General features: G+C 42.5%; 1 protein-coding gene and 1 long non-coding RNA gene across 3 annotated transcripts; both read right to left on the reverse strand.

Annotated features, from left to right (window-relative positions):
* Positions 1–27,408, reverse strand: RNF10 (ring finger protein 10). 2 transcript variants are annotated; one of them, XM_074321390.1, is made up of 17 exons: positions 26,789–27,408; positions 17,923–18,119; positions 13,216–13,415; positions 12,198–12,288; positions 10,981–11,165; positions 10,765–10,901; positions 8,478–8,638; positions 7,083–7,208; positions 6,554–6,827; positions 6,206–6,339; positions 5,153–5,270; positions 4,818–4,913; positions 3,648–3,803; positions 1,798–1,898; positions 1,458–1,515; positions 1,205–1,363; positions 1–568 (listed from the first exon to the last, which is right to left on the reverse strand). In XM_074321390.1, exons 1-17 carry the CDS (start codon positions 26,943–26,945, stop codon positions 492–494), a joined length of 2,427 nt encoding a protein of 808 aa, XP_074177491.1. In that variant the 5' UTR covers positions 26,946–27,408; the 3' UTR covers positions 1–491. The 2 variants fall into 2 exon arrangements, with proteins under 2 accessions (XP_074177491.1, XP_019583416.2); XM_019727857.2 differs by having other exon boundaries at positions 4,812–4,913.
* On the reverse strand, positions 21,016–24,167 carry LOC141569174 (uncharacterized). The gene is made up of 3 exons (XR_012492620.1): positions 23,473–24,167; positions 22,945–23,045; positions 21,016–22,320 (listed from the first exon to the last, which is right to left on the reverse strand). It is a non-coding gene; the product is annotated as an uncharacterized LOC141569174 (long non-coding RNA).

Here is a 27,408-nt window from a genome sequence, read left to right on the forward strand (position 1 = left end):
TATCCTAAATCCATTTTATTTCCATCCCTTTGTTTCTTTAAGAGAACTGAACAGATAGAAAAGATTCAACTTTTTTTTAAAAGACACACTGATAGGTGTGCTGAAACCATGATGCCCTGACATGATGTCACAACAAGAGCAGTACTATTTAATACTTTGGTTTGGGCTGCTCCAACGGATGCTGAAGGGACTCAAAACTTATTTGGGGTTGAGAAAAACTAATTACACAGGGGTTGAAAAAGACTAACCTGGCAACAAACTAAAAACCTTGGCAGGAAGAAATTTCTTGTGAGTGTCAATACTTTATTTTGGTGTAAAGATGGAAGCTGGAAAATACACTGTATTTAAAATCTTGGTTCCCTCTCACGTTGTGGAAACCCCCTCCCCCCAAAGCTAATCTGTTCAAACTCAAATACTTAAAAATTACAGCAGCAGAACAAAAGCATGGAAAAAAGAAAACCAGATGGCGAAGGTAGCCTGGGACAGTAGTGTCACTTGGTGTGGACGACCGAGGTGCTGAACAGGAGCTTCTGTTTCTGTTTTTTTCTTTTCTTTCCTCCTTTCTCCTCTAAATGGAAACAGAAAGAGATCTTAGAATGCCATCCCTTTGTCCCCGGCCAGTTTTCATTACTGAGAATCAGAGTGGCAGCTAAGAGTGCAGGCTCTGGAATCAGATTGCCTGGATTCAAATACCAGTCCTTGCATACTCTAGGTGTTTGTCTTTGAACAAGGCACTTTATCTCCCTAGACCTCTGTTTCCTCTTCTGTAACATGAGTTATGCCCATTTAATATGGTTAATGGAAGAATAAAATTAGCACAATGCTAGACACATATAGGAAGCACACCATAAATGTTATTTTTGTCTAATCATGAATACCACAGAGTGGGGCTGGGCTCTGAGCCCAATTTCTGCATCTGTGAGCCACTCTACCAACTCAGGATTCCAAAATCTACTCTCCACTACTGTATCTTAGAAGGGAAAAATGAATTCCTCAGAGTTTCACATGCAGGCTGCAGAATTAATCTGAGGTGGCAAAAAGGTCCAACATGACCTACCAAATGGAATGTCAGCTGACCCTAGAATGTGAACCTAGAATGAAAGGCTCCGGGGAAGGAGCCAGACTGATTAGTGACGTCTGCCCCGAGATCCAGGGAGGAAGGCCAACCGTGTGCTGAGCTGAGCACTCAGTGCTTTGCCTTTACCAGACAGGGCATCTGAAGTAGCTGGTGTGTCCAGTTTCATAAAGGCTGCTTCAATAGCTTGGCTGAAGGAATTTTGGAAACTGGGCACAGGAACACGGTCCGAGTTGTCACTCTCCCCATCACTGTCCACAGGGGCAGGAGGAACTAAGCTGTTTTCATCTAAAAAATAGCAGTGTTACAATTCTAGAAAAAACTCGAGAGACATACTTTCTGAAAGGGGCCAAATTCCCTTTACCAGGAGGGCTATACTCACCTTTCTTTGGAGTAGTTTTGGGCCACACATCTGCTTTTGCTTTTCCAACTCTAAGCATCTGCCAAAGTGGAAAAAGGGGAAAAAAGAAATCTAGTAATTGGTTAAATAATGAAAACTCTGATTCTCCCTCAAGTACTCTTGGCCTCTTTCCTTGGTACATCTACGGTGATGTCTGAGATTAAATCCATGAGGTTCCCGCTTAAGAAAGCTTTCCGTGATTATTAGAGTCAGTGCAACGTTAGCCTGGAAGCCTCCCCTTCAACAGAGGGATTTCCAGAAAGAACAAGCAGTAGAATTTATGTTAAATACCCTTTGGCTACTTCACAAGCAAAGGATTTACCTGGGCAAAGGAAGGGAAGGGAGAGTCTTCTTCCAGACTCCCAACGCCGAATGAAGGACTGCCCTGACTGGCAGTGGGTGACACAGGGGTCAGCAGAAAGTCTAAAAGGGAACGAGAGATTCATTATACGAATCAAGTTCCAAAGAGATGAACCCTGAATCAGGTCTGGATAATTACCAACCTCACCTCAAAAAGCAAACCTTGATCCGACTTCAATTCTACCAAGAACATGGCCTATTATTCACACCACTGATCAGTATACAGAGAAAAGTCAGTGGTTACAATAACACTAAAAGGCATGGCAGAATCTATTCTCGCAGTAAGAAAACCCCTGTCCACATTGGCTGGCTCTCAAGGCCTAGGTATTGGATTGTCATTAACTGGTTTTATATAGATGAAAAAGCTCCAAGTAAAAGATATAAAATTTTATCCGGTCAGCCTTTATGTTCCAGCCAGCAGATGACTTCGGAATATTCAGTTAGCATCCAGAACACATACATCAACAAAATCCAGCATGAAGATGCAAGCTTGTTCCTGATACTCCCTAAGGAATAGTCTTCTCCATCCTTCCTGGCCTTAAACATTCCCATAGATCAGCCCAGATGGCTACTGGGAGAGAGAGGCCTATTCACACTCCCAGTAGCGGGCCCTTCCATAGTCAGCCAAGGCTGTTTAATACCTTTATTCCTCGAACCATCCAACTGCTCTTACCTAAATACATTAAAGCCCATACCTTCAGAATAGCTAGTGCACGAAACACAATCTTTATCTCACTAACATGTAGTCAGCGTTCTGCCACATTCCTTGTGTAGCAGCTCTCTCCTTACACTGCGGAGCATCATGGTCACGCAGCCGTCAAGATCCAGGTTCTAGTCCCAGTCGCTGCCACTAAGCAAGTCCCTGCCTCAGCCTCAGGCTCCTGGTCAGTGATAGGCACTGGATCACAAGGATAACCAAGAGTTTTCAATATTCTGATCTTGCACATTTTGTTTTAAATGCCTGACAGAGAAACAAATTTTAAGTACCAAAATATCTGCCAGGTGGATGAAGATCAGAAATGATAGCTCTGAAATTACAGCAACTCTTTCTTAAGTGTTTAATTTCATAACACATCAAAAGATTCTCTATGAGAAAACAATATTTTTAAAAGGCTAAAGGCCTAACAACCTCTCCATCCTGATCTCACCCCTGGAGTGGAACACCAATACCAGTTTGGAATATAAACATCCCAGTACTTTTCTATACTTTTAGATACATAAACCCATAATGAAATGCTTTGTTTTGTGTGTCTTTTCTTTAAGCCCACAAATGGGATCATGTTTTGTTCTACAACTTCCTTTTATCTTAAAGGTCTACCCATCAGAGCACGAAGAGAGCTATTTCCTTCTTCAAATAGGTACAAAATATTTCATAGTACAAATGCTATGATTTAGCCATTTTCCTACCAGTAGACTTTGTTGACTGTTTCTTCCTCCCTACTACTATAAACAGTGCTACAAAGAGATGTACAAACGTGCTCAAGCATACAGAGGGAGTATCTCAAAGAAACCAGAAATAAAGCAGCAGGGTCGCAGGGAAGAATCTAGGTGTAACCGTCCTGCCATATGAGCTGCTTTGGGGTTTTTAGAAGCTAAGGCATAAAGTAGTCAGTACAGCCAATGGGAAAGGTGAATCAAATGGCAAGAATTTGATGTACCTCAGGAATATATTGACTACCCAAAGAAAGGATGGTCACCTAAAGACCTCACCACACTGAATAAATTCAGTGTTGTATATTCAGACACTAGGGCTTTGATTTAAGGTCTGTGGCTGGTGGCCAATTTCATTCTTTAAATCGCAACTTTATTTACCTGCTTGGGAACTTGGACTTCTGCTAAGAGGAGAAACAGGGAGAGCCCCATGGCCTTCTGTGCTGGTGGGACCCAAAGCAGAATCAGAGGAGCAGGTATAGGAGTTGAAGGCAGGAAACTGCTGTAGATTCTCGAGGGGAATGTAGACTTCCGGGTCTGCAAAGGAAAGATGAGACTGTTAGGCCCATTTACAGATTTCCTCAAAACTTTTTCAACAGTTGAGGATAATCAGTATGAATCCCCCAGGGGTGTATTATGTAGACAGAAACTTTAAAACCCAAATTTATAACTGCCACTTTATGTCTTTGTTTTAATATAAAAGCCTGTTCTGATTTTTGTAATTGAAGCTCAGTGATAAACATGGGGCTTAATCACACTAGTCTATGGACTTGTGTTTATTATTTCCATAATAAAAGTTAAACAAAAAGCCCTTGTTCCTGAAACATCAGTTTTCTCAAATGTTTAGAATATGTGCCCAAAAGCTACAGTACTGGAACACTAGCTATATACTTACCCCCATTGGAGAAGTATAATTCATGTTTCCCATACCATATGGAGTCAATATAGCTAAGTCCTTTCCCTAACCAAGGACTCATTCCTTGTTTTCTGGAGGATAACTGGGCCCTCATGTCACACTGATCTCCTGGGTTCAATGAAGCTTATGTTGGAGAACCAGAACAAAAGACTCTGCACTTACTGGTATGAAAGAACTCTTAAATGTAACTTCCTGCATATATTTCCTAGTTTGTCAAGGTTTTTCTACTCCATCAGACCCTCTTGGCAAACTTGCTATGTACAGATGTCCCTTTGAATAGAGTCAAAGGTGAGGTCAATGATCCATCCAGAGAACACATGGGACAATTATCCCCAGCACTCAGCAGATCTCTAACTTCTTCCCCTGCCAGGCTTATTCATCCACTGTGCCAAGAACGAATTTAACTTTATTCCTTACTATGTGCTATGCACTTTGCCTGCATTAACTCATTTAATTCTCAGATAAGCCTATGAAAGAGATGCTCTCACGATTCATATTTAAGAGTTAAAGAAAACAACTGGCAGAGCTGGGATAGGAACCCAAGCAGTTTGGCTTCTGGGCCAGGACACTGAGCCTCTGTACAATGATACACAGCTGCACTAGTCAAAGATGAGAGTTCCTGAACTTACACTTGCCCTGTTTTTTGTTCTCCTCCATCTCAATCCTGCGCTCTCGGCGGCGCTCCTCCCGAGCCTTCTTCTGGCGCTGACGCTTCCTCTTCTCAATGTCATCTGTGGGTTGGTCAGGTTATGAGGAGGCAGAGCCGGAACAACCTGGCCATTTCCTCCCCCGGGCTGACTAATAGCTAAGGCCACACGAGTGGTCCAGATGGACTGGATGAGCAGATGGAGTGTATCAGGAGGTTCTGAGACTCATGACACCACCCCTTCTTAACTCCTCCCACAGTGGATTTCTAGTCACAAGAAGCCCTGAACTCCATTCTAGAGAAGCAAAGTAGGGGAATTCTCACCTGAGAATATCTCTAGGGTTTCCTTCGAGACCACAGGAGGCTGCAGAGCCAGCTCACAGATGCTGAACTCGCAGGTGAGCGGCAAGTGAGAGAGATACCTATGACGCTGTCGAACATCCTATAATGGAAAAGGGACCAACACTGACCTAAGACCAGGCTTAGGGGCTCCGTGAGGAGTGCTCAAGTTATCACCATTGTGAATGGCTGAACAGAAAGTGTCAATTAAGCTACAGCAAGGTAGAATAAGTGACCAAAAGCAGTTTTTTGGTTTGTGCTGCAAATGTATAGAGCCTGGTAATCAGGTATCTAAAGCTGATCAGGTGTTTCTCGTTTTCTGGGGTCCATGACTAAGGGGAGAGAATAAGGAAGAGTTGTTTGTTGGCAAAAATCTGGGAACCACTGACAGAATTAATAATAACTGATACCATTAATGATAAAGGAGATCTCCCTATTAAACGAAGCTTGGCCTAAAAAGAGTAAAAACTGAAACCCATCAATTTAAGTTTAATTTTCTTTTTCTGCATGTTTGATACAAAGTTTATAGTACTCAAAAAGTCTAAATTTGAGGCTTATAACAAATTTGTGATCGATGCAGGGATAACTCTCAAAGGACAAAAAATTCATACATGTAAATTATCAGGCAATAATTCATAGGTGTCTGCTAAACCAAAAATGCATTTCAAGCATGTATAAACTAGCTAAGAGCCTCCAAGGACTTTCTGTTTTCTTGGACATTTCTCCCAAGCAGTAAGGAGAAAGAGAAACAAAAACAAACTCATCTTGACTCAAAGTAACAGACATCTATATTCCCAAACCACAGGAAATAACCTGTGAAGCAGACAGCAGTGGTGACTCACTGAACAGAACCCTGGAAGGGCAAGGTAACAACATTTACTTTTTAAAAATTCACAAGCACCACCACTGTCAAAAAGAGCCTTAAGATACAAAAACTGAAGGCCCTGAAGATTTGTGAGCTTGGGTTGGCCAGGCGCACTTCAAAAACATGAGGTTAATGCTGCTCCCTGACCCTCCACCTCCAAGGCAAGGCCTTACCTCAGACATGGAGTACCCAGCAATCTCCACCACCGTTGCCGAGATCTTCTCTGGGCTCTGCTCCAGGCTGCCGTACTCCCGCACGAGGCAGCGCACATTCACAGGGTGCAGGAACATGTGCTGCCCGTCCTCCGCTGAAGACAAGCACCTCTATCACACACCAGTCTCGCCAGGCCCCCAGACAGGGCCCTCTGTACAGCTGGGCCTGCCTCTCCCTCCCCAAGCCGAAAGGCACAAGAGACCTAAGTGCCCAGGAACTAGTGACAATACTTCCTTCTGCTCAGAGAGTCAGGTCCTCTCTCCGAAACATCTCTGTGGCAACCCAGCCCTCCCCTCAGAGACCCTCACCTTGGTAAAAGTAGTAACAAGGAGAGCTGCTCAGGTGTGTGAAGCCTGGCGTGGTGATGGGTTCCTGCTGGCTGGACTCCATACAAATGGTCCCCTCTCTGAGATTGTCACCTGCTAACTCCGAGTCATCACAGGCCTCTGACAACCCCTCAGGTTCCGGTTCAGACACTGCTTCCTCTTCCTCTACCAGAGGGAGACCAAGAGGACGAGAAGGGCCCAGAGCACAAACTTCGGTGGTTTCGTCATCAAAAGCGGACAGATACTCTAGCACACCCTGTTAGGACAAATTCTAGGTCAACAGAAAATACATGTGGCAAAGGGAGGCACGGGAACCAAGCTCTCTGGATGTTTATCTTAGCTGTCACATTTACTGATCCCCTGGGGAAAGAACTATCATAATAAGCACAGAGGAAATATTCAAAGTCCCCTCTTCTCCCAAGAAAGTTCAGATCTCACAACAGTGCCTTGCAACTCAATAGCAGCATTTGAGGAATGGCAGCCATTTAGTTTGGAACAGGGACACACTAACCTCCTTGGGTTGAAAAACAGACTCCTTCGCCAAGGGAGCCATCAGCACCAACTGTTCCAGAGCAGCCACGACACCAGCGACCTCCCCTCTGCTTTCCGCCAATCCTGACAGGGCCTCTTCCCGAGTCTAGACCACCAGAGAGACCAGAGGAAGCTAAGTTTCCAGAAACAAACGTAGTTTGAAAGGCAAGGGCTTATAATGGCCTCTCTCAACAGAAGTTAAAAGGCAACAAGACCCATTGGGAAGAGTTTAAGTACTTAAAATCCTCAATCTTTAAAGGAAACAGAAAGCAAAAACCATCCGTACTCAAACAGGATGATCTATTTTGCTTCAAGTCTCTGACAATGACAACACTACACAAGTTTCCTACAGAAATTCAAGAACACAGAACTAGTCTTCCAGTTTTTACAAACTGAGATGGCCCCAGCGCAAGAGGCAGGGGTTTGGCCAACCCTCACCTCAACCTGGACAGCTTTTTACTTCTATGTAGCTTTTCTTCTACCTGAAATGCATTTGAACAAACACTCTGCACTACAGAAAAAATAAAATTAAATACACGGAACTGCCCACGGAGGATTTAGGAGTCAGAGAGACTGGAATTCAAATACCAGCTTCACCTCTTGTTAGTTAGGTGTCCTCAAGCAAATTACCTAAGCCATGATTCCATTGCCTCGTCTAGGAAAGGGGACAGTTGTAGCTATCACACCAGGATACAAAGCTTAAGTGAAATAAATGAAGTACAGTACCTTAGCACAGGGCCTGTTACATGCCACTCTCTCAATGAATAGGGCCTTTCACTGTTCTATTACAGATCCGTGAGTCTCAAGGTGTGGTCTGGGGATAAGCAGCATCAGAATCCCCCTGGAACTTGTTATATGCAAATTTTGAGCCTACTGAGCCCAGACCTACTGAATCAATCTCTCAGGGTGGAGCCCAACATGGAGTGATTCTGATGCTTGTTAAAGCTAAAGAATCCCTGTTGTGGAGGATATGAGACAGGGAATTTTGTATTTTGGTCATTCTTGCTGCTCCAAAATCCTCAGCAGATATTGCTAAGGCCTGCTGGAAAGGCCATAAATACTTTCTCCACAATGTCCTTCAATAACACATCTCTAAAAATAAATCCAAGTGTTTTCCTAGAAAACAAAAAATACACCTTTGTTTAACTAAGAACACAGCTAACCTAAGAAACTCCGGTGTCTTTGAGTTATAAGTAATTATGACGTGTTCCTTTCAGCTGCAAAGAATGCTGAAAACCCACTAGGTCAGCCTTCCCTCCCCTCACCAAAGCCCAGGACAAATCACTTTCAGCCATCCCCCGCTATTATTACATTCAGTGCGGGGCCGCAGTAACTCACGCCCGCATCCCGTCTGGGTTCTAGCGCGTCACCTCACCTTGAGCTCCTGGATGGCTGCCTCAATAAAGCAGGACTCAGGACTGTGCTTCTCCTCTGCCAGCTGCTGCTCAAGTGCGACTTTCTCTTCCTGAACCACCCGGCGCAGCACCTGCTCCTTGGAGGCCAGCAGCAACTTTGAGTACTGGCTGTGCTGTTCATCTGCAAGAAGGCCAGCAAGATCACAACAGCGCAGCGCTCAAAGCTCGCAACCGTGTGGCTAAACAGCAACCTTCACCTAAGCTTTTTTCCTAAGGTGAAGATGAAGTAATTTAGCATAATTTCCTAAAAATAATTTAACAATGACCTTAATATAAGGTTTATAACTGACCCCATCATTCATATGAGGAATCTATCCTAAGAAACCCAAAGATGCAGTCAAAAATTTAGTCCAATGATACTGGTTATAGCATTGTCTCTAATATAAAAAAAGCTGCAATCGACCAATCAACAACAAAGAAATGGTTAACGACATGATGGGATTCACTAAAGAGAATTTTCCAAACATTAAAAATGGTTTCCGAAGGAGGCATTTAGTGACACAGAGAAAATACCCACATTACATGAACAAAAGAATAGATGCCAGACTAGAGTAAAACTTTTGGGGGTATCTCTGGGTAAAAGGATCATGGATGACTTATTTCCTTTACTTCCCTCCCTCATATTTTCTGTACTTTAAAACAATGTTATCTTTTGAGAAACCTTGAAATGCCCTGTTTTCCCACCCCCAAATACAAATTTGAATATGTATCCTTCAAACCTTTTCCATACATATACCCTTGTTCATAAAAAATAAAGGTTTTCCCAAAAATAAACTAAATTTTGTTCAGTTTAGTTTTCATTCAATGTGTCTTAAAATCTTTCAAAATATTAACACAGAGATCTATCCCATTTTTACCTTCTGTATAGTGTTCCACAGTTCTATACACTCTAGTAAGTCCTTTTGGAACATTTAGGTTACTGCCAACTTCATGATAAAAACAATCCTATAGACTCAATACAAATTATTTCTTTATGATACTTAAGTATAAATACTAGATCAAAGGTTGTGCATATTTTAAATACTACCAAATTGCCTCTCCAAAGGCTATTCAATTTATATTCCCACCAAGAATAAGAGTACCCATTTCTCTATCCCTTCCAATACCCAGTGTTCCCAATGTCTTTTTTTTTTTTTTTGCATCAATCTAATAGGCATTTTGATTTGCGTAACTTTTAGTAAAGTGAACTCTGCAGATACTTGGAGGTTATTCAATATCCTTCTCTGGGAAGTCCTGTCATATGCTCAGCCCATAGGTTAATCTGTTTTATAGAACACCTGTATGTTCTGGATGTTAATTTTTAGTTTTAAATGTATAAATTTTCCCCTCGCTTATCAACTGTTGACTTTGAGGAATCTTGTCAGATTTCAAATATATCAATCTTTTCTTTTTTATTAACTTTATTGGGGTAACACTGATTAATAACATTATATAAATTTCAGGTGTACATTATAGAACTCGACATCTATATGCTCTATTGTGTGCTCACTACCTGAAGTCTAGTCTCCTTCTGTCACCATATATCTGACCCCCTTTACCCACTTCACCCTTCCCTGACCCCTCAATCTTTTCTTTTACAGCATCTGTAGTTTTAGCCTGGTTCAAAAAATCCATCCCTGCCTGAAGATTTACAAAGATACTGTCCTATATTTTCTTTTAAAGGTTTAAGTTTTTGATGTTTTTACATTTAGTTCTTCAATTTATCGGACTTGTTTTTATGAGATAGGGATCCAATTTTATTTCATTTTTTCATAGGACAGTCAGTTATTTCAATACCATTTATTGAGAAAGCTTGTGCCCAGAAACTGAAATACCACTTTCATCCAATGCTCATTTCTACAGGGAATACAACCCCTTGCACTTTCCCCACCATAAGCCCTTATTCACACTCTATACCCTAACTGCCGGTCTGTCTCTTCTATTAGACTAGTAAGTTCCTTACAAAAGGTGCTAAGACTGGCTGACTGAACTCTCTAAGACTGGGCACAGTGCCACATACTATTCAACAAAGCCTCGTAAAATGGAAAACACACACACACACACACACACACACACACACACACCAGAACCAAACTTAAAAATTGAGCTAAGCCACTCTCTGCGAACTCCACCCGAACCCCCTGGAACCCTATGACTAATTTTGGAAGTGCATGCCTAAAGGCTCAATTCCTGATAGTAGGAAGATATATTCAATAGCCTCAAAGGGTGGACCCAGGATTATTTGCCCCTATAATGAACCGAACTCACCTCCTAGTTGAATAGGATGGTCTACATTCATCCATTTGGATTTGGGCAAGGCCACCAACACCCCTTTCTCCCTCTTCATCAGCTGCATCGTAATGGTGTCGCCAACAACATACTGATGCGACTCTGTGGCAACAACACTGTAACATGGACATGCAGATGTAGCAGGGCCAGGACTTAGCAGACTGGGGTTTCATCTAGTAAATCTCTCCCTCTCACCTCTTGAGATCTTTCTTATGCACAGAACTGTAACAGATGGGGCATTTACTCCAGGTCTTCTCACTCAGTGAAAGGTAGTGCAGGATGCATGCCCAACAGAAGATGTGTCCACAACGAGTGATCTTGGCTGCAGTAGGTGGGTACAGGCATATTGGGCAAGATGGCACTTCATGGCTACAAATACGCTGAAAACAAAATGGCACCACAAGTTACACTGCTTTCAGAACTGACCAGGGATTCGCAAAGTTAAAGCCTCTCCTCTGCCATCCCCGTCCTCATCCCTACAAATCTCTACTCAACACCATCTTCATAAAATTGTTCAACAATGCCAAGTATACGTATGATAGCACTTTAAGCACATCATTAAGGAAACCGTTAATAGTGGTTTAATATAATAAAACTACACAACAGGCATCTTGGGGGTTCTATATCAAAGGGGAAAAAATGACAGAAATCAATGTGATCCTATTTACAAAAAAAAATTATATGTACACATACATACATAAAAGCTTTAATAAGGGTCTAGAAGTAATGTTCCAGTAATTTCCAACACAGCAGTCAATGAGACTTTCACTTTTTATGAATCTCCATTTTTTCAAACCAATGCATATAAAACTTAAGTTTCACAGGCCTTCTATGTCATTCTCAGATGAGTTTATGAATTTCACAGTAACAGGAGTCTAGGCTTTCAGGCCTATCGTTTTGAAAGGTACTTTATATCACAGAACCTAGGAGCAGCAAAGGGATATCCCGAGCTCTAACTTCAATAGAAAACAAATGTAGCAGTGGCTTGGACAGAAGTACAGCTGTGTGGCTCATTCACCAGCCTCAAGGCTGAGGCCTGATTTGATACTGATTACTATGAACAGCTACCAATGAAGCAATGTCCACGTAATGAGCCCACCCTGAGTCAGAAGGGTAACCAGAGCCTGTCATGTATTCCCCTGGTTACCTTTCCCAGGAAAGAGAAGGTAGTAGCACTGCTTTTACACCTTCAGATCAGAGCCCTCCACCTCCCCAGTCCGACAAGTCAGTGCCAATGAGCACAAAGTGAATTGCAGGAGAAACCAGGACTGATCTCTGAGAAATGTCTGCAGTAAGGCCATGCGGCAAAGAGTATCGGCAATGAACCCAGCCAAGCACTGCTGTGTCACCGCAGCCCCTTTCTTTAGTTCTCTCTCCCACTAACAGCTTAGAAGCTTAGGGAAGCTACTCACCACTTGTTCCACAAAGTCCCAATTGACTAAGGTATCAGGATCGGCGAAATGAACTGTGTAGTCTTGGTCTTCAGACACCACAAATTGGCAGCTAGAAGTAGGAAGACATGGAAAAGGCAGGCTGTAAGAATCTACCAACAAGCCCTCAACAGAAATTCAGCATCTCTTCACTTAAATCAAATGCAGGCCATTAGCAGCCATGGTTTGTGAAGCAACGAACTGGGGCTTCACCCTCAGTTCTGAACCCTGGCTCTGGAAGAACTCCAAAGACTCAGTGGGTAGGAGTCTAATCCATGAACTGTTTCTTCTGCTGCCAAGCCCAGCAAAAAGGCCTACAGTCCTCCCCTGAACTAAAATTAACCCAGACTGTGGCTTCAACAACCAGCAGGAAGCCAGATTTGCTCCCTCACCCCCAGAAACCCTGGAACAGAGTTAGTCTTCAAGGCAGCAGAAAAGGCTGTTCCCACTCAATCATCTGAGTACCAGTTCAAATAAAGTACTAAATGGCTACTTCAGTCTAGATCCAAGGTCAAATCTTACATTATAACACCACACAAAAGAAAAAAGGGAATCAGTATTTGAGCAAATATATGCCAAGCACTCCAACTTGTCATTCAATTCTCCCTTAAGTAATTTCTCCTCCTTTACAGAGGAGAAGGTGAATCTCAAAGTGATTAACTTACCCAAGATCAAAGGCCAAAACAAGATTCAAATCTGGGTCTAATTCCAAAGCAAACACTTTTAGTACCTCATCATGATACTAAAGCATTGTTTAATTTTAGCATTTACTTATTTATTTATTTAAGCGTTGTATTATTTTAAGCACAAAGAACACATTCACTTGGAAAGTGGGTTTTCAATACTTGCCAAAAGAGAAAAGAGAGAACCGAAAAAAAAAAAAACGAAAAAGACCCAGACCTTTTCTGTCTCTCTCCCACAGCAGTTTAAAGAAGTTTCTTCTGAGTACAACTACCCAGAGGTGCAATTTCACTTTCCTCCTAAGAGTAGCCATACTCACTTGGCCTGTAAAAAGAGTTCCTTGTTAAAAGGCTTATGTCCCCACTTGTTCCTTTTTCCCCAGCTGCCATGTCCACTGCCTTCAAAGTGACCTGTTTGGCCACGGGGTTCAAAAGTGAAATTCAACAAGTGGTTCAGGTTGATCTTCTTTGGACCAGAGAACTGGGCAGGGCTAAACTCTGCCCGCTGAGCCTCTGCTACCTAGGGAGAATGAGAATGAATCAGAGTATTTTGATTAGGATGACACAATGATTTACAGCAGAAAACAGCACAATCCCTCCTTCTATGGCCTAAAATATCAACTAAATAAAATACAGGCTTAAAGTACACAATCTTCCTAGGAGGGAGCAATGCGAAAATCTACCCAAGATCCAGGTGGAAGCGGAGAGGAGAAAAAGAGTCTTTAACATACAATTATTAAACTGTTCGCTCTGCCCTGCTAAGTGGCAATTAACCATTAAAGGACAAAATGAACTCCTCTACCTACCTTGAAGCACAAAGATTTCCTTGTGGGATTAATCTTTCCACAGTCCCACAGAACTCCTACAGCTTCTCTTGTTAGCTACTTGTTCTCTGGTTTGTTTCTGGCGAAAGCAAATCTGTGGAATTACACTCTGCAGGCGGCTCGCAGGCAGCTGCTAACTGCCATAGCTTCAGGAGCCGGCCAGAAACCTCCTATCTAAGACACATACTGCTAGTCATTGTTAATTAAAACTGACAGAATTAGAACAAGTAGGAAGAGTGGCTCTGTCCAGAAATAAATCCGATCAGCAGACTCAGAAAGTTTAGAAAGTGGCAGGAAACATGAGAAATATCACTGCACACAAAGATGAAAGAAATCATTTGGGGCTTTTTCGGTCCTCTTAATATTCCCAAGTTGAAGTGGGACAGATCCCTGCTGTAAGTCAGCTAATGCATTTTCTAATCCCACTGTCCCATTTAATGTCATGAGCATTTACCATGTCACTAATACTAGCATACAATCACTGTAAATGATACAGTCACTATCATTACATCGTATGTGTGTATTGTAACGCTCTAGTGTAGGACGCAGATTATTTGTAGCTTTCCACCATGTAACAAAATAATGCTGTGATAAACACATTTTTGGATAGATCTTTATGCACAAATACTTGGGCACCTACAATTATTTCTTGAGTGTACAGCAGGAATTATTGGGTCAAAAAATGCAAAGGTAAGGCTTTTGCTGCTTAGTCAAATTAGAGATTAGTAAGCAGTGCTTGCACATAGGTGATAAAGAACCTAAGGAGTACAAAAAGGGACGTGATGAAAGACACCTCCTATTCCAGAGGCATTCTATGCACATATTCTATGCATACAGAATCATAGTACACTTCATAGTATTAGGACTTTTATCATTAAATACAGTGGCATACTATATTTATGATTAAATACAATTAGGCAATTTCCTTTGATCTTATTAACAGGTCTTGGAAGACAACACCCCACCCATTGTGGAAGCCCAAGAATCCCACCTCATCCCATATGTATCTCTCGTCCCTTAGACTTTCATTTCCGTCTGGCTCTGCTGTCCCCGAACCAGCTTTCTACTCCCAATGCCCCAAGCTTAGATAAGAGCTTGTGCTCACTCAGCAAAACCCCCCATATTCTCAGCCTCTATCTTCACCCTGTTACCACAGCTGACCCACTGCCACTTTTTTTGTCTTCAAACATGGTTAGATGGTTTTTGTTTCTTTTTAAGGAGGGCGCAGCTCACAGTGGCCCATGCGGGGATCGAACTGGCAACCTTGGTGTTATTAGCACCACGCTCTATCTAACCAGCTGGGCTAACCAGTTACCACCCTACTGCCACTTTTTCCGACACTGCCCATAATTCCTGATTATCTTTCTAGCACACTAACCTCTCAGTTCCTTGACCTCCTCTCCTCCACTCAGCTGGCCCCCCACCCTGACACCCATTCCCACGGTCATACCATCTACATATATATTGTCCAATACAGCAGTCACCACTAGCCAGATGTGGCTGCTGAGAACTGCAAGTATCACATTGTGAGAGAGCATTTTTGGCTGTATTGGGTTACACATATTAAAATTAAATTTACTTTTTTAATGTGGCAACTAGAACACTTTAAATTACACCTGTTGACTTGCACTTCCGTTGGACAGTACTGCTCTACAGTCTAGACCATGCTGGGAACACCTCTTCCACCATCTTAATTGTGAGCACCATACATCCAACAGCAACTGACTCCTTTCCCAGCCTGTGCCCTCTAGTTCCGATTCCAACAATTCTTCACCCCACTGGGATCTTCAAGCTAGTGATCCAATCCCCCAAAGTTTCTTTCCTTATTTGCCTTAGATACTGTGGTCCATTGCCCCCTTCTCATCTCACCAGTTTTACTCACCTAGCAAAACCCTTCCCCTGATTAATCCAACTCGCCGCCTGTTCTGCACCGACACCAGAGCAGTTAAACAGGCCTAAAGAACACTGCCACACCACACTGCCAGTCTCACTAACGTAGACCCTGATGCTGCGTGGCAGTCATACTACACTCCTATTGCACTTCTGTACTCCATTAACTCCCCATTCACCCAGACAACTCCATTGCTCAGGCTTCCAAACCTCCTCTCTCAGCTCCCTTATCTACTTCACTGAGACAGTAAGAACAACTCCAGAAAAGAATTCCTGCGTTCTGCTACCTGTTCCTCTGCCTTCCTGTTACTGAGGATGACCTGGCGAAGCTCCTAGCTAAGCCAACTCCTCCACTGGGGTACTGGGCTCCCAACTCCTCAGGAACTCAAGGACACTGTTCCAGCAATTCTCCCCCTTTCCTCTGCAACACATTTCCCCTCTCACTAGAACAATCCCGTTAGCAGATACATGCTGGAATTTCTCTAACCTCAAAATCTCTCTCAATCTCACATTCCCCTCAAGGTACTGCCTGCCTCACCTCTCTGCTCCCCACGAGAAAGTGTTGTCTAAATTTGCTGTTTCTTCTTCCCTTCCTCCCGGTCTCCCTAAATCTATGCCAATCAGGATTTTGTCCTCACTACTCCACCAAAGCAGATCAAGGCCAACAACCTTCCTTCACATTCTCAAATCTAATGGTCAACGTTCAGTTCTAATCTCAGCCTATCAACAGCACAGGACAAAACTGATCACTTTTTCTAAATGGATTTCAATTGTTTTCCTCCCTTTGTGCTGTTTCCCTATCATGGTGACTACAGGCTCAGTCCTTGAATCCATTTGTTTTTTGCAACACTCACTTCTTTAATGACCTTCTTAGATCCACAGCAGCAAACACCAATTGCATACAGACAGAAATCTTCCCCATTTCAGCAAATGGTACCTGAATTGCGCTCCTGCCAAAAACTTTACTCATTCATTTCTCTGCTCAGACCTTGCATCTAATGTATTAAAAAATCCTGTTGGCTCTACCGTCAAATATCCCCCAAATATGACCACCTCTCACCACCATCACTGTTTCAAAGCTTCCATCACTCTCACCAGGAATATCTTTATAGCTATTAAAGGGGAGAGTGGAATAGTCTCCCTGATTCCATTCTCCCTTTTAAACTCCGAGTCAGATTACCTTACATCTCTTCTTAAACCCAGGTGCTTCCCATCTCTGAACAAAAGCCAAGCCCTCAAGGCTCCACAGGATCTGATCCCTTTCCCCTTCTTTGGCTTCACTGCCCACTCCGCCTCCACCCATAGTAGCGACTTGCTTTACCTCCCACACACCAAAAACATTACCACCTCTGGTCCCTTGCACTTGTTATTCCCTCCGGCTAAGACACTTGACCTCAACACTGTATGGTATGCTCCCGTGCTTCACTCAGGCTTCTCATCAAAATTCAGCTCCTCAGAGCAGCTTTCTTTAGCCACCTTCTAAAACTGTACTGCTTGTTACCTCTATCCCTTTACCTCTCTTAGTCTACTTTTTAAAAAATTAATAAGCACTCACCGTTGGATTTATTACATAACAATTTATTTGTTATCTCCCCAAACTAGAATGTAAGCTCCTGAAAGACAATGTTCCACTTTATGTTAAATTCCAAATTCCTAAATGGTATTTGGTACATAGCAGGCAAGGAGCGAATTTCTGGTAAATAAATGAATTCTTCCGTTAAACCTGTCCTATTCTGAAATGGTTACATAGTGTGGGACATTCAAACAGCAGGGTAATTTATTTAACCAGTCCCTTGTTGATGGCGTTTGGGTTGTTTCCTAAATTTTGCAATATAAACAACGCTACAGTGAACTCCCTTCTATGTAAGTCTTTACGCCCTTACAGAAGGGTAGCTGGTATCTAAGAAACTTCCCAAATCAGAGTACCTGAGACTAAGGATATAGCATTTTATATTTTGCTAGATACTATAGGGCAAATGTCATTAATTAATCTTTTTATTATCTAAATATTCCAAAGGGTACCTATAATTTAACAGCAATAATAAAAGGACTATACAAATTAAAGTACTCCAAATTTGTTGTAATTTTTCACAATCCATGATTATGATGTCTTCGTCCTTCAACGAAATTTTCATAACCTTCAAAGCAAGAAAGGAGGCAAAGCTCCAAACCTGGTTAACCCTCAGCTACTCAAGACTGCTTTGGTTATTTACTCTTCCACCTCTTGTTTTCCACCTCCCCAACCAGCGATAAACTGGGGAAAAAAAGACTTCATGCTTATGTTCTAGAAAGAACATTTATAAAATCTCATACCTCATCTCGTCTTCCACCATTAAAAGAAGAGCTAAAGAGTTTGCTGCTGCCGCCGCCCTTTTGAGGAGGCATCTTGTTAAAAGTTTTGCTTTTCTGTGCATTGGAGCGACGGGATTGGTTGCTGAAATTTTCATTTTTGGAGTAGGAAGGTTCACGTTTGCGATTATAACGCTTGGATCCACTTGAGTTCTTTCCATCTGAAAGCAAGAAACACAAAAGAACTAGTTGAGAAATGATACAATACTTTGGCCAATTGTTGTCTGCCTCAAAACAAAGCTGTCTTTAAACAAGGGTAAATGAGGCCCTTCCACAACCTCCAAGAATTCTGGGTTTGGGCCAGAGCATTGGTGCTTTGCATAAGTCATCACATAGTACGGTGTTGTTTTGTTTTGTTTTTTAATGATGAAACCTGAAGGGTCTCTCCCTCAGGACAAACACTATACAGATCAAACCACACAGATTTTCAGTTCACAATGACTCTGTTTTATAGAGCTTAACCACTGCTCTTATAAAAATCCATTCACACAAAGTGATAGAAACAGTCTATATGTATAAGGGAAAAGTATTTTATCTGGAGGCAGGATAGAAGACATTTTTTCCTTAAATTACAACAAAATAGCTAGATTCTATACTGCAACAGCTTGGCCTAGGCCCTAGCAGATATATTGAAAAGGCATAAAAGCAAAACAATATTTACATATGTTCTAGAGGTCAAACTGAGAAGCTATTAAATTGACCACATAAGTTGAGCTCTAAAAGCATATTAGATCAGGGGTGGTCAGTTGGCTCAGTTGGTTAGAGCGCGGTGCTCTTAAGAACAAGGTTGCCAGTTCGATCCCCACATGGGCCACTGTGAGCTGCACCCTCCATAACTATTTGATTGAAACAACTACTTGACCCAGAGCTGATGGGTCCTGGAAAAACACACATAAATAAATAAAAATCTAAAATAAAAAAATAAAGCATTAGATCAGCATAAGTTACACCCTTTTAAAAAATATTTCTTGCTTTTTATCCTTCCAATTATATGTTCAATTTTGAAACCCAGAAGAATTTACATTTGCCAGTACTCAGGGAATACCAGCCTATGAAGTGTTTAATCTCCTTGTACTTTCCATTTTACCCACATGCCACATCTTCCACAAAATGACAGGCATACAAGATACACCGTCTTCTACCTACCACCCCAGGAGCACTTCCATGCATCCGTAGTCCTCAGAAGCATGGTTAATGGCTGCACTATTGTCTACCATATGCTTACATAATAATATAAGCAATTCCCTATTGCTATACATTTAGGTGGCATCTAACCTTTTTGCTAGTTTTATATAATAGTATTGGGAGCCTCTCTATCTATACAGAGGCCTGTATGATTATGTGAATTTCTTAAAGTGGAATCAGCAGGTCAAATATGATAATTAAAGTCTTTTACAGGCCAGCCTGGTGGCTCAGGTGGTTGGAGCTCCATGCTCCTAACTCCGAAGGCTGCCGGTTCGATTCCCACATGGGCCAGTGGGCTCTCAACCACAAGGTTGCAGGTTCAAATCCTTGAGTCCCGCAAGGGAGGGTGGGCAGCGCCCCCTGCAACTAAGATTGAACATGGCACCTTGAGCTGAGCTGCCGCTGAGCTCCTGGATGGCTCAGTTGGTTGGAGCTCGGGCTCTCAACAAGGTTGCCAGTTTGATTCCCGCAAGGGATGGTGGGCTGTGCCCCCTGCAACTATCAACGGCAACTGGACCTGGAGCTGAGCTGCGCCCTCCACAACTAAGATTGAAAGGACAACAACTTGAAGCTGAACAGCACCCTCCACAACTAAGACTGAAAGGACAACAACTTGACTTGGAAAAAAGGCCTGGAAGTACACACTGTTCCCCAATAAAGTCCTGTTCCCCTTCCCCAATAAAATCTTTTTTAAAAAAAGCCTTTTACTCAAGTTACTTTCTAGAACCATTATACTAATTTATTTATATTGTAACAACACTATAAGAGAGAATGTCTAATTTACTACTTTCTCAATAATACTGAGTTGAATAAACTTTATTAAATTGAAGGGTCAAAATAGTTTGTTTTAAATTTGAATTTCTCTGATGACTGGCAACAAGCACTTTTTCAATCTGCTGACCATTTGTATTTTGTGTAAACAGTTTGTTCTCTGCCCCATTTTTTCTGCTGGGGAACTGAACTGCATTGATTATTTTGTCCCAAATTGAACAAAGAGCCCTGACCAGACATACTTAACCTGCGCCAGGGTTTATCAGCTTTAAACAAAAAAAGGCAAAACAAAACCTGTGTGAGAACCATACACAGCTAAATAAGGTAAAAGAAGTCCCCGATCTTTAGACAAAAAAAGACTAATGTACCATTCTTGTCCTTTTGCTCACTCCATGTTGTCTTATTTCAACATGGAAATCTGACCAAATCAAATCTTGCATACTAATTTAATGGCTTTAAAAGCAAAAACTTAAGAGAAAACGGAAGTTGGATTTTTGACGAAGAAATTCATTAGGCTAACCCTCAAACTTTAAGGGAGTAGAGGTTTTCAGCATGAGCATCAGAAACTACGAAGTTTTCCCCCCAAAATATATAGTTTAATACTGTTTATGTTAAAAATATGTAATAGAAATATGTCAGGGGCTGGCCCAGTGGCTCAGGCAGTTGGAGCTCTGTGCTCCTAACGCCAAAGGCTGCCGGTTCGATTCCCACATGGGCCAGTGAGCTCTCAACCACAAGATTGCCGGTTTGACTCCTTGACTCCCGCAAGAGATGGTGGGCTCTCTGCTCCCTGCAACTAAGATTGAACACGGCACCTTGAGCTGAGCTGCCGCTGAGCTCCCGGATGGCTCAGTTGGTTGGAGCGCATCCCCTCAACCACAAGGTTGCCGGTGCAACTCCCATAAGGGATGGTGGGCTGTGCCCCCTGCAACTAACAATGGCAACTGGACCTGGAGCTGAGCTGCACCCTCCACAACAAAGATTGAAAGGACAACAAATTGACTTGGAAACCAAGTCCTGGAAGTACACACTGTTCCCCAATAAAGTCCTGTTTCCCTTCCCCAATAAAATCTTTTAAAAAAAAGAAAGAAAGAAAGATGTCCAGAAAGGCAACACAGCAGACTGTTAATGACAGTTACCTTTGGGAAAAGAACTATCCACTTTTACTAGTTCACAGAAATCACCCAGATGAGCTTTTAAGGGATTCCTGTGTTCAGGCCTCACCTTCCAAGATTCTGATTTCAGTATATTATTATTTCAGTAATTTTTAAAACTATCAATACCTAGAAAAAATTATTTCTAGACAAGTAGGATGACTAGCTTATTTTACAGCAGACTAAATAAATCCAAGGTGTAAGCACATCTTCAGAGAAAAGGAAACGTGAGCTGACAAACGAGAGTCTAAATTTTGACAGCACTCAGTTTGACAACAACATGGGATAAATGAGAAGTATGCCATCCTGTCCAAACCTGACCAAACTATGACCTAGGAAACAAGCTAATAGTCATGTGAGATGTTAGCGATGTAAACAGAGAACAGATGGTCACAGAAACACTGCCAGGCTAAGCTCACTCCATACCAGTTACCTTTAAACCCGTTAGGGAAAGTGGCTAGAATTTAATCTGAAGTTAGAATTTATGAAATACTTTTACCTATTTCAGTTAGCAAGTTACTGTCAAATATGGCAGTGTAACAATTAGAGAGTGAAGTTTAGATCTCATACAAATTTTGCTTTGCCCTCAACCCATGGAATTCATTTACATGATTTCAAATAAATAGAAAATTCAGAGTGATACAGGCCCCAGCTAACTTTACCATGAGAATAAATGAGGTCTCATAGAGGTATACACAAAAAACATGTACTCCTCAAACCTCATTACCTAAGACTGTTTAAGATGGTCCTGCTTGACTCTGCTGCTTTCGAAACAAACACCTAATAATTTGCAGTGATTTAACTAAAGCCAGATTATACACTTCAAGGCTCAAAAAGAAAGTAAGCTGGCACACAGCAGGATGGTTTTTTCATGTAGTCACTTATTACCACACTGACAAGGAAACAGTTTCATAATGCTCTCTGGTGGACAGAGAACTATTTCTAAAACAGATTACAACAACTGACCACATATGGATTTATGATTTCAGTTGCTAAAATCAACTCCCTTATCTTGTCTTCCACTTACCTAAAAGTATGAAGTCAGACATCTAAAGTGAGAGCTGGCTCTTATCTCTAGACCCAGGCAACAGGCAGCTAAAGACTGAAGGCACAGTCAGGCCTGGGACACAGGGATAAAATTCACAGTACTGTTTTTGAAATGTTCTACAGACAACTTACCAGGACATACATGTAAATAACCTAAGGGTAGAATTTGTCCTCCTTTTTTCATAGGAGATAGCAGTGAGATGATCTATTTTAAACAAAAAAAGTCAAGTTAAATTTTTGGGAGAAACATACTCTATATTGAAAGTTTTACATTTCAAAGTGGTGGTTCTCAATTCTGGTTGCACAACAGAATCACTCGCAGAGACTTTTAAAGCTATGGATGTCAGGGCCCAAGGGCCCAACCCAAACCTAAAGAATCAGAAAGAATCGTTAGGGAAGGGCCCTACACTTCCCTAGCGACCTATTTTTTAAAAAGGTCCTCAGGAGAGTCTAATGCACAGCCAGAGCTGACAACTAACTGCCAAGAACTACTATCAAGACACATTCCAAAAGGGACAAGACCATTAGTTAAATGGCTCAAAACCAGAATGCAGGATCCCAGAATCCACAAGAGACTTGAAAACTTAACCCAATGTCTCAGTTACTTCACATTCCCCTAGTAAAAAGATCTCTACCAAGTAACAGTAAGCATACCTCAGTCTCTTGCCTCCATTACCAAATTAAAGGCCATAAATTTTTCAGCTAAATCATTTGGTATCTTCAACATGTCTAGCTCTAGTGCTGACAGGTGGCACAGCCTAGATGTCAGAAGACCAGCCAGGAAGTTTCTGCTGCTGATTCACGCTGTAATCACAAGCAAGCTGCTTACCCATCGTCCAGAGTGGTTGACAAGCACCTCCGGAGGGGCATTATATGGCCTTACTACAGAATCAACTGACAACAAATGGAATCCTGCTGAAATGAGTAATTCTGAATGAAAGGAAGAGAGAGGCGGTATCAGGAACGATGGATGTGCCAGCAAGTTACCTTCATGATAAATGAATTTATACAAAATGTATTTATAAATATTGCCTAAGACTTCTTAAGAATTCACTTGAATAAATCACTCTAACCCCCCTAAGCCTCAATTTTCTTGTCTGTAAAATAGGACTAATCCTCTACCCCCCACCTCACAGGATCATGAGGATTAAGAGAAAACCTCTGTAAAATGCTTACCACAGTGGCTGGCACATAGTTGCTGTTATTATTTGAAAGCTTATTATTAATAAATCTAATTCATTCTAGTCAAGAGCAGCCACCAACTTCCAACAAAGCCATATAAACCAAGGACTCTAGCCAACAGGCCTGGAATTCTTTTAACTTCTGTAAGCGGTTTTTACGGAAGGCTTCAAGTCACCTCAATTTTCAAAACCACTAGAACCTCCAGGTCCATTTACAGCTCAGAGGCATTCTTCAAGGCAGATTACCACTAGTAAGCTGGCTTCTGGTACTGGAATAAGAGGAAGAGTGTCAGGACGGTGCTTCACACCACCAACCTCAAAATAACTGTTTCTTCATACCTGACCTTCTCTTAACCTCCATGGCAGTACCATTCCCCACCCTAGGGGATGAGGCAAGAGACTGGTTCCAGGCCAAGGTCCATTGTTTGCCCATAAACTGCCTAGCGTCCTCTTGCCTCTTTTTACTCTTTCTAGACTTTCCCAAACCCTATCCCACCTCTCTCCTCCAGGCTATGTTCCTGGGATATTCACTGTATTCACTGATATTCTTAGAAGTGCATCTTAACCCTACAAAAACAAAGCTGTACGGAATATGTCCAAGAAAAGGAATGTATGTGAATGTTTGAAGCAATCAGCCAAGGCAAACAAACCATGGTATGTCACTCTGGCTGGAAGAATCAAATAAACCCCAGAAGCCAAATTTACCTATTTCTTGTGTGCATGAAGGGCAAACTTAAGCCAGCCACAGGATCAAAGACTCAAGTATATTAATCACGTAGCTAGGAAACAAATAACCATGTATTACACACATGGTTTAGAGAACAGAAATTACAGAAGTTCTTTCCTCATATGAGGTAGGGAAAGGAAATGGGAAAAGAAATTAAATATTTAAAAATTGCAGAACTCTTGTTCTTGTTACTTTTGACGAAAGAAAGGCCAAGTTATGTCTTTTCTTTCACCTTACCCTTCCTATTCTTCCTTCAATTCAGTACTCCGAAACTCAAGAGGTCCTTTCAACAACTTCCAGCAGAATCAAATACATCAAGTGTTGAGTCAAATTTTGAAATATTTCAGAAACCTTTTTATGGAATTCTGTTGAATTTGAGTCCACCCTTTTGTTAGAGCAACCATCTAGAAGTCACTGTATAAGAGGTACTGAGTAAGTTATTTATGGCAGCACTGGTCTGTAATGCTCTGAAGGCAGCATAAGAGTACGCTACCCTTCACTTCATCTTAAAAATTAGCCAATATCCAGTGTTTCCTATTTCATTTTTAATCTGTTTCTATTATACCTTTGAATTTGTTCCTTAATGCAAGCAGTGGACTATAGATGAAGGACTCTTTACTTAGCTACAAACCGTCCCTTTTGCTAAGGGTAAATACATAGCAGTAGTCAGAAAAGTAGGCACTGGCAATGGCAAACATGGTCACGTTTTCTAACAAATATATTAAACAATAACTAATGACACCAGAGGGCACACTTGTGTATTTCATAAAACTTAGCAAAAATTCCCTTTTAAAATTTTCTTCCTCAAAAGCTTTCAATTAAGGTGAACAAGTGTTTTAAAAGTGCTTTATAAGTATTTAACTGTTTAAAAAAACAAACAGAAATCACTTTAATCAGAATGAACCCAACAATTAATAATTATTCTGTACAAGTCTGTTTGATACATTAACACTGACAAATGTTTGCTTTGGTCAAACTACAACAGAATTCTGTATCATCCTGCTTGGGAATCAGAGTTAATTCCACTAATCAACACATCCCAAGTGAGGGACAATATGAGTAAAATGCCTTAAATACCTCAGTTTTATTTTGTTTCGGTTGTTGAAAACTTTCAACTGTTGCTTCACTAAAGAATAAACTTAAGACATTTATTGCAGCTGACTCATAACAGTATGTTAGTGATTTGAACAAGAGCCCCAGAAAAATTAGTTGAAAATTCGGATAGCTGGAAAACCAAAACCCTTAATTGTACATCAGGGAATAGTGTACAAAAGTAATTTATTAACTACACTGAGAAATATTCTAACCTCTCTAAACCAGTCCCAACACTAGCCAGGAGTAGCTACCCTCTATCTCTAGAGGGATCTGTGATAAAGCTACACATGTGCAAAACCCCAAAATTAGTCTACATAATACTGCCTGACGTGGCCTGAAGAGTCCACACTAATCCCGGCCTGGACATTGAAAGCATTCATTTATTATCGAGACAACTGGTCTCCACCTGAGTTTCATAACCAATCTCGACAAGTACTTGGCACACCAGGTAAACAAGTGCGCTATATCCAGCAGATAAACTCTCAACTCAAGTAAGCCTTACAGTTTTTCCTTTTTGTTTCTAAGTCAGCCTCAAAGAGTTTTTAAACAACTGGACCTCCACATGTGGGGACTCCAAATGTTCCCCTCTCTGACACACTTCCCCACTCCCACCGAAAACACCTTCCTACCACTGTTAATATAATCACAATACAAAAGAGCAGAGATTACAAGAGATTGCGACTCCAGACTCAGCCAACTCCTAAACTCCTGGCCTCTCAACTTTTTCCTTCTTTAGATAAACAATTCCACCTTGCTGGACAGGTTAGTAACTGGAGTATCCATAACAGAGGATAGCGCCTAGCCCAGGACCTGGCACATGGTAAACCCTCCATAAACGGTAGCTATTATTATCATGATGGTCATAATATTGAGAAGCATGACTACAAAAATGACAAAATCTTCCCTGTAAAAGGACACTACTGGAGCCTAACACGGAAAGAGGCACGATGTGTATTTGGTGCATAATAGGTGTCACGTCCTCTCCTAAATCCTCAGGTTCATGTTTTTTAAGTTAATTTAATTCTCGTTACCTCCACCGTTACAGGTAAGGAAATTCAGACACTCACTCAAAGTCTGGCAAACCTAAAGACTCAATCCAGAGCCTGTGCTCTTAAACTGCTCCACACCAAACAAAGCCATTCAAGGACAAGCCCTCTTCAACAGAGGGAGGATGGCTCAGGGGCCAGGTTATTAAATACGAGCTTTGAGTTTGAAAAGTCCTTGCCCCACCCTCCTCTGTTTAAACTTGAACACTATCCAATGCTAATTCAACATTCAAGGGTAGAACAACTTAGTGGTTTTAGGAGCGGGACTGATGAGTCAGGCCAACCAGGTCTTAAAGCCTCCTGTGAGGCACCTACTGGGTGGACAACCTTACCTCTCGGAACCTGTTTCCTCATCCGCAAAATGGGAATAAGAATAGCACCTATTTCACGAGCTGTTGCGAGTATGAATGCAAGGATACACGTAAACCACACGGTACAGGGCTCATTAAAGTGTTCCTTGTAAGTAATGGGAGCCATGGAAAAGGGCAGAAAGGTAGGAACCATGGTAGAAAGCGGAGCGTGTCCCGGGGTGTGACCCAGCAGACACCAAAGCAAGGATCCGCTCCAGCCTGAGGGGCAGTTGCCCCCCAACCCCCGCCCACCGCCATAGGAGCCCGCCCTTACCGCTCTTGGGTTTAGACTCGCCGGCAGGCCCCGCCGAGGCGGAGCGGGGCGGCTGTTGCCCTTTGCTGCTGCCCGAAGAGGCGGAGGAGCTGCTGGGGCCGCTGTTCTTGTCCATGTCGGAGGCGGTGGCGGCGGCGTTGGGGGAGCTCTGCGGCATCAACGGGGGCCTCGGCGGCGGCGGCGGTCGGAGCGGAGCGGGCGCTGCAAGGACCCAGGCTCATGGCGTTCGGGGCCGGCGGGGGTCGGCGGCGGCAGCGGTTCTCGGCCTTCATGGCGACATTTTTTCCCTGTTTCCTTACTCGGCTTCTCAAAATGAAAGGAGAAGCGGCAGACGGGGCTGTCGAGCCCAGTGGCGGCGGTGACCGAGGAGGAGGAGGAGGCCGGGGCTCGGAGGTCCGGGCCGGGCCTGGCGGGGCGGAGGCTGCGGGGGACGGGGAGGCGAGGGGAGGGTGCGCGAGCCCCGCCGGCCGGCCGGACACGCTCTCCCGCCGCGGGGCAGGGGAGAGGGCTGGCTCTCTTGGTGTCGGGGACCGGTGTCTCCGACACAGCGACTGACACTCGCCTCTGGGCCGAGGCCGAGCTGCTCTGGGAATGGCGACGAGTCGCCAAACAGCATCTCG

The sequence above is a fragment of the Rhinolophus sinicus genome, linkage group LG16 (genome assembly GCF_036562045.2).
Source record: "Rhinolophus sinicus isolate RSC01 linkage group LG16, ASM3656204v1, whole genome shotgun sequence".
Lineage (NCBI taxonomy): Eukaryota > Metazoa > Chordata > Mammalia > Chiroptera > Rhinolophidae > Rhinolophus > Rhinolophus sinicus.

Excerpts from the sequence above, each read along its gene's own strand:
- RNF10 (XM_019727857.2), bottom strand. The coding sequence starts at position 26,945 with ATGCCGCAGAGCTCCCCCAACGCCGCCGCCACCGCCTCCGACATGGAC. Across the intron at positions 7,209-8,477 it reads CAGCCATCCAGGAGCTCAAG|ACTCGGGAAGAGGCCCTGTC; the intron begins GTGAGGTGACGC and ends CTGGTGGTCTAG. Across the intron at positions 1,364-1,457 it reads CAAAACTACTCCAAAGAAAG|ATGAAAACAGCTTAGTTCCT; the intron begins GTGAGTATAGCC and ends GCTATTTTTTAG.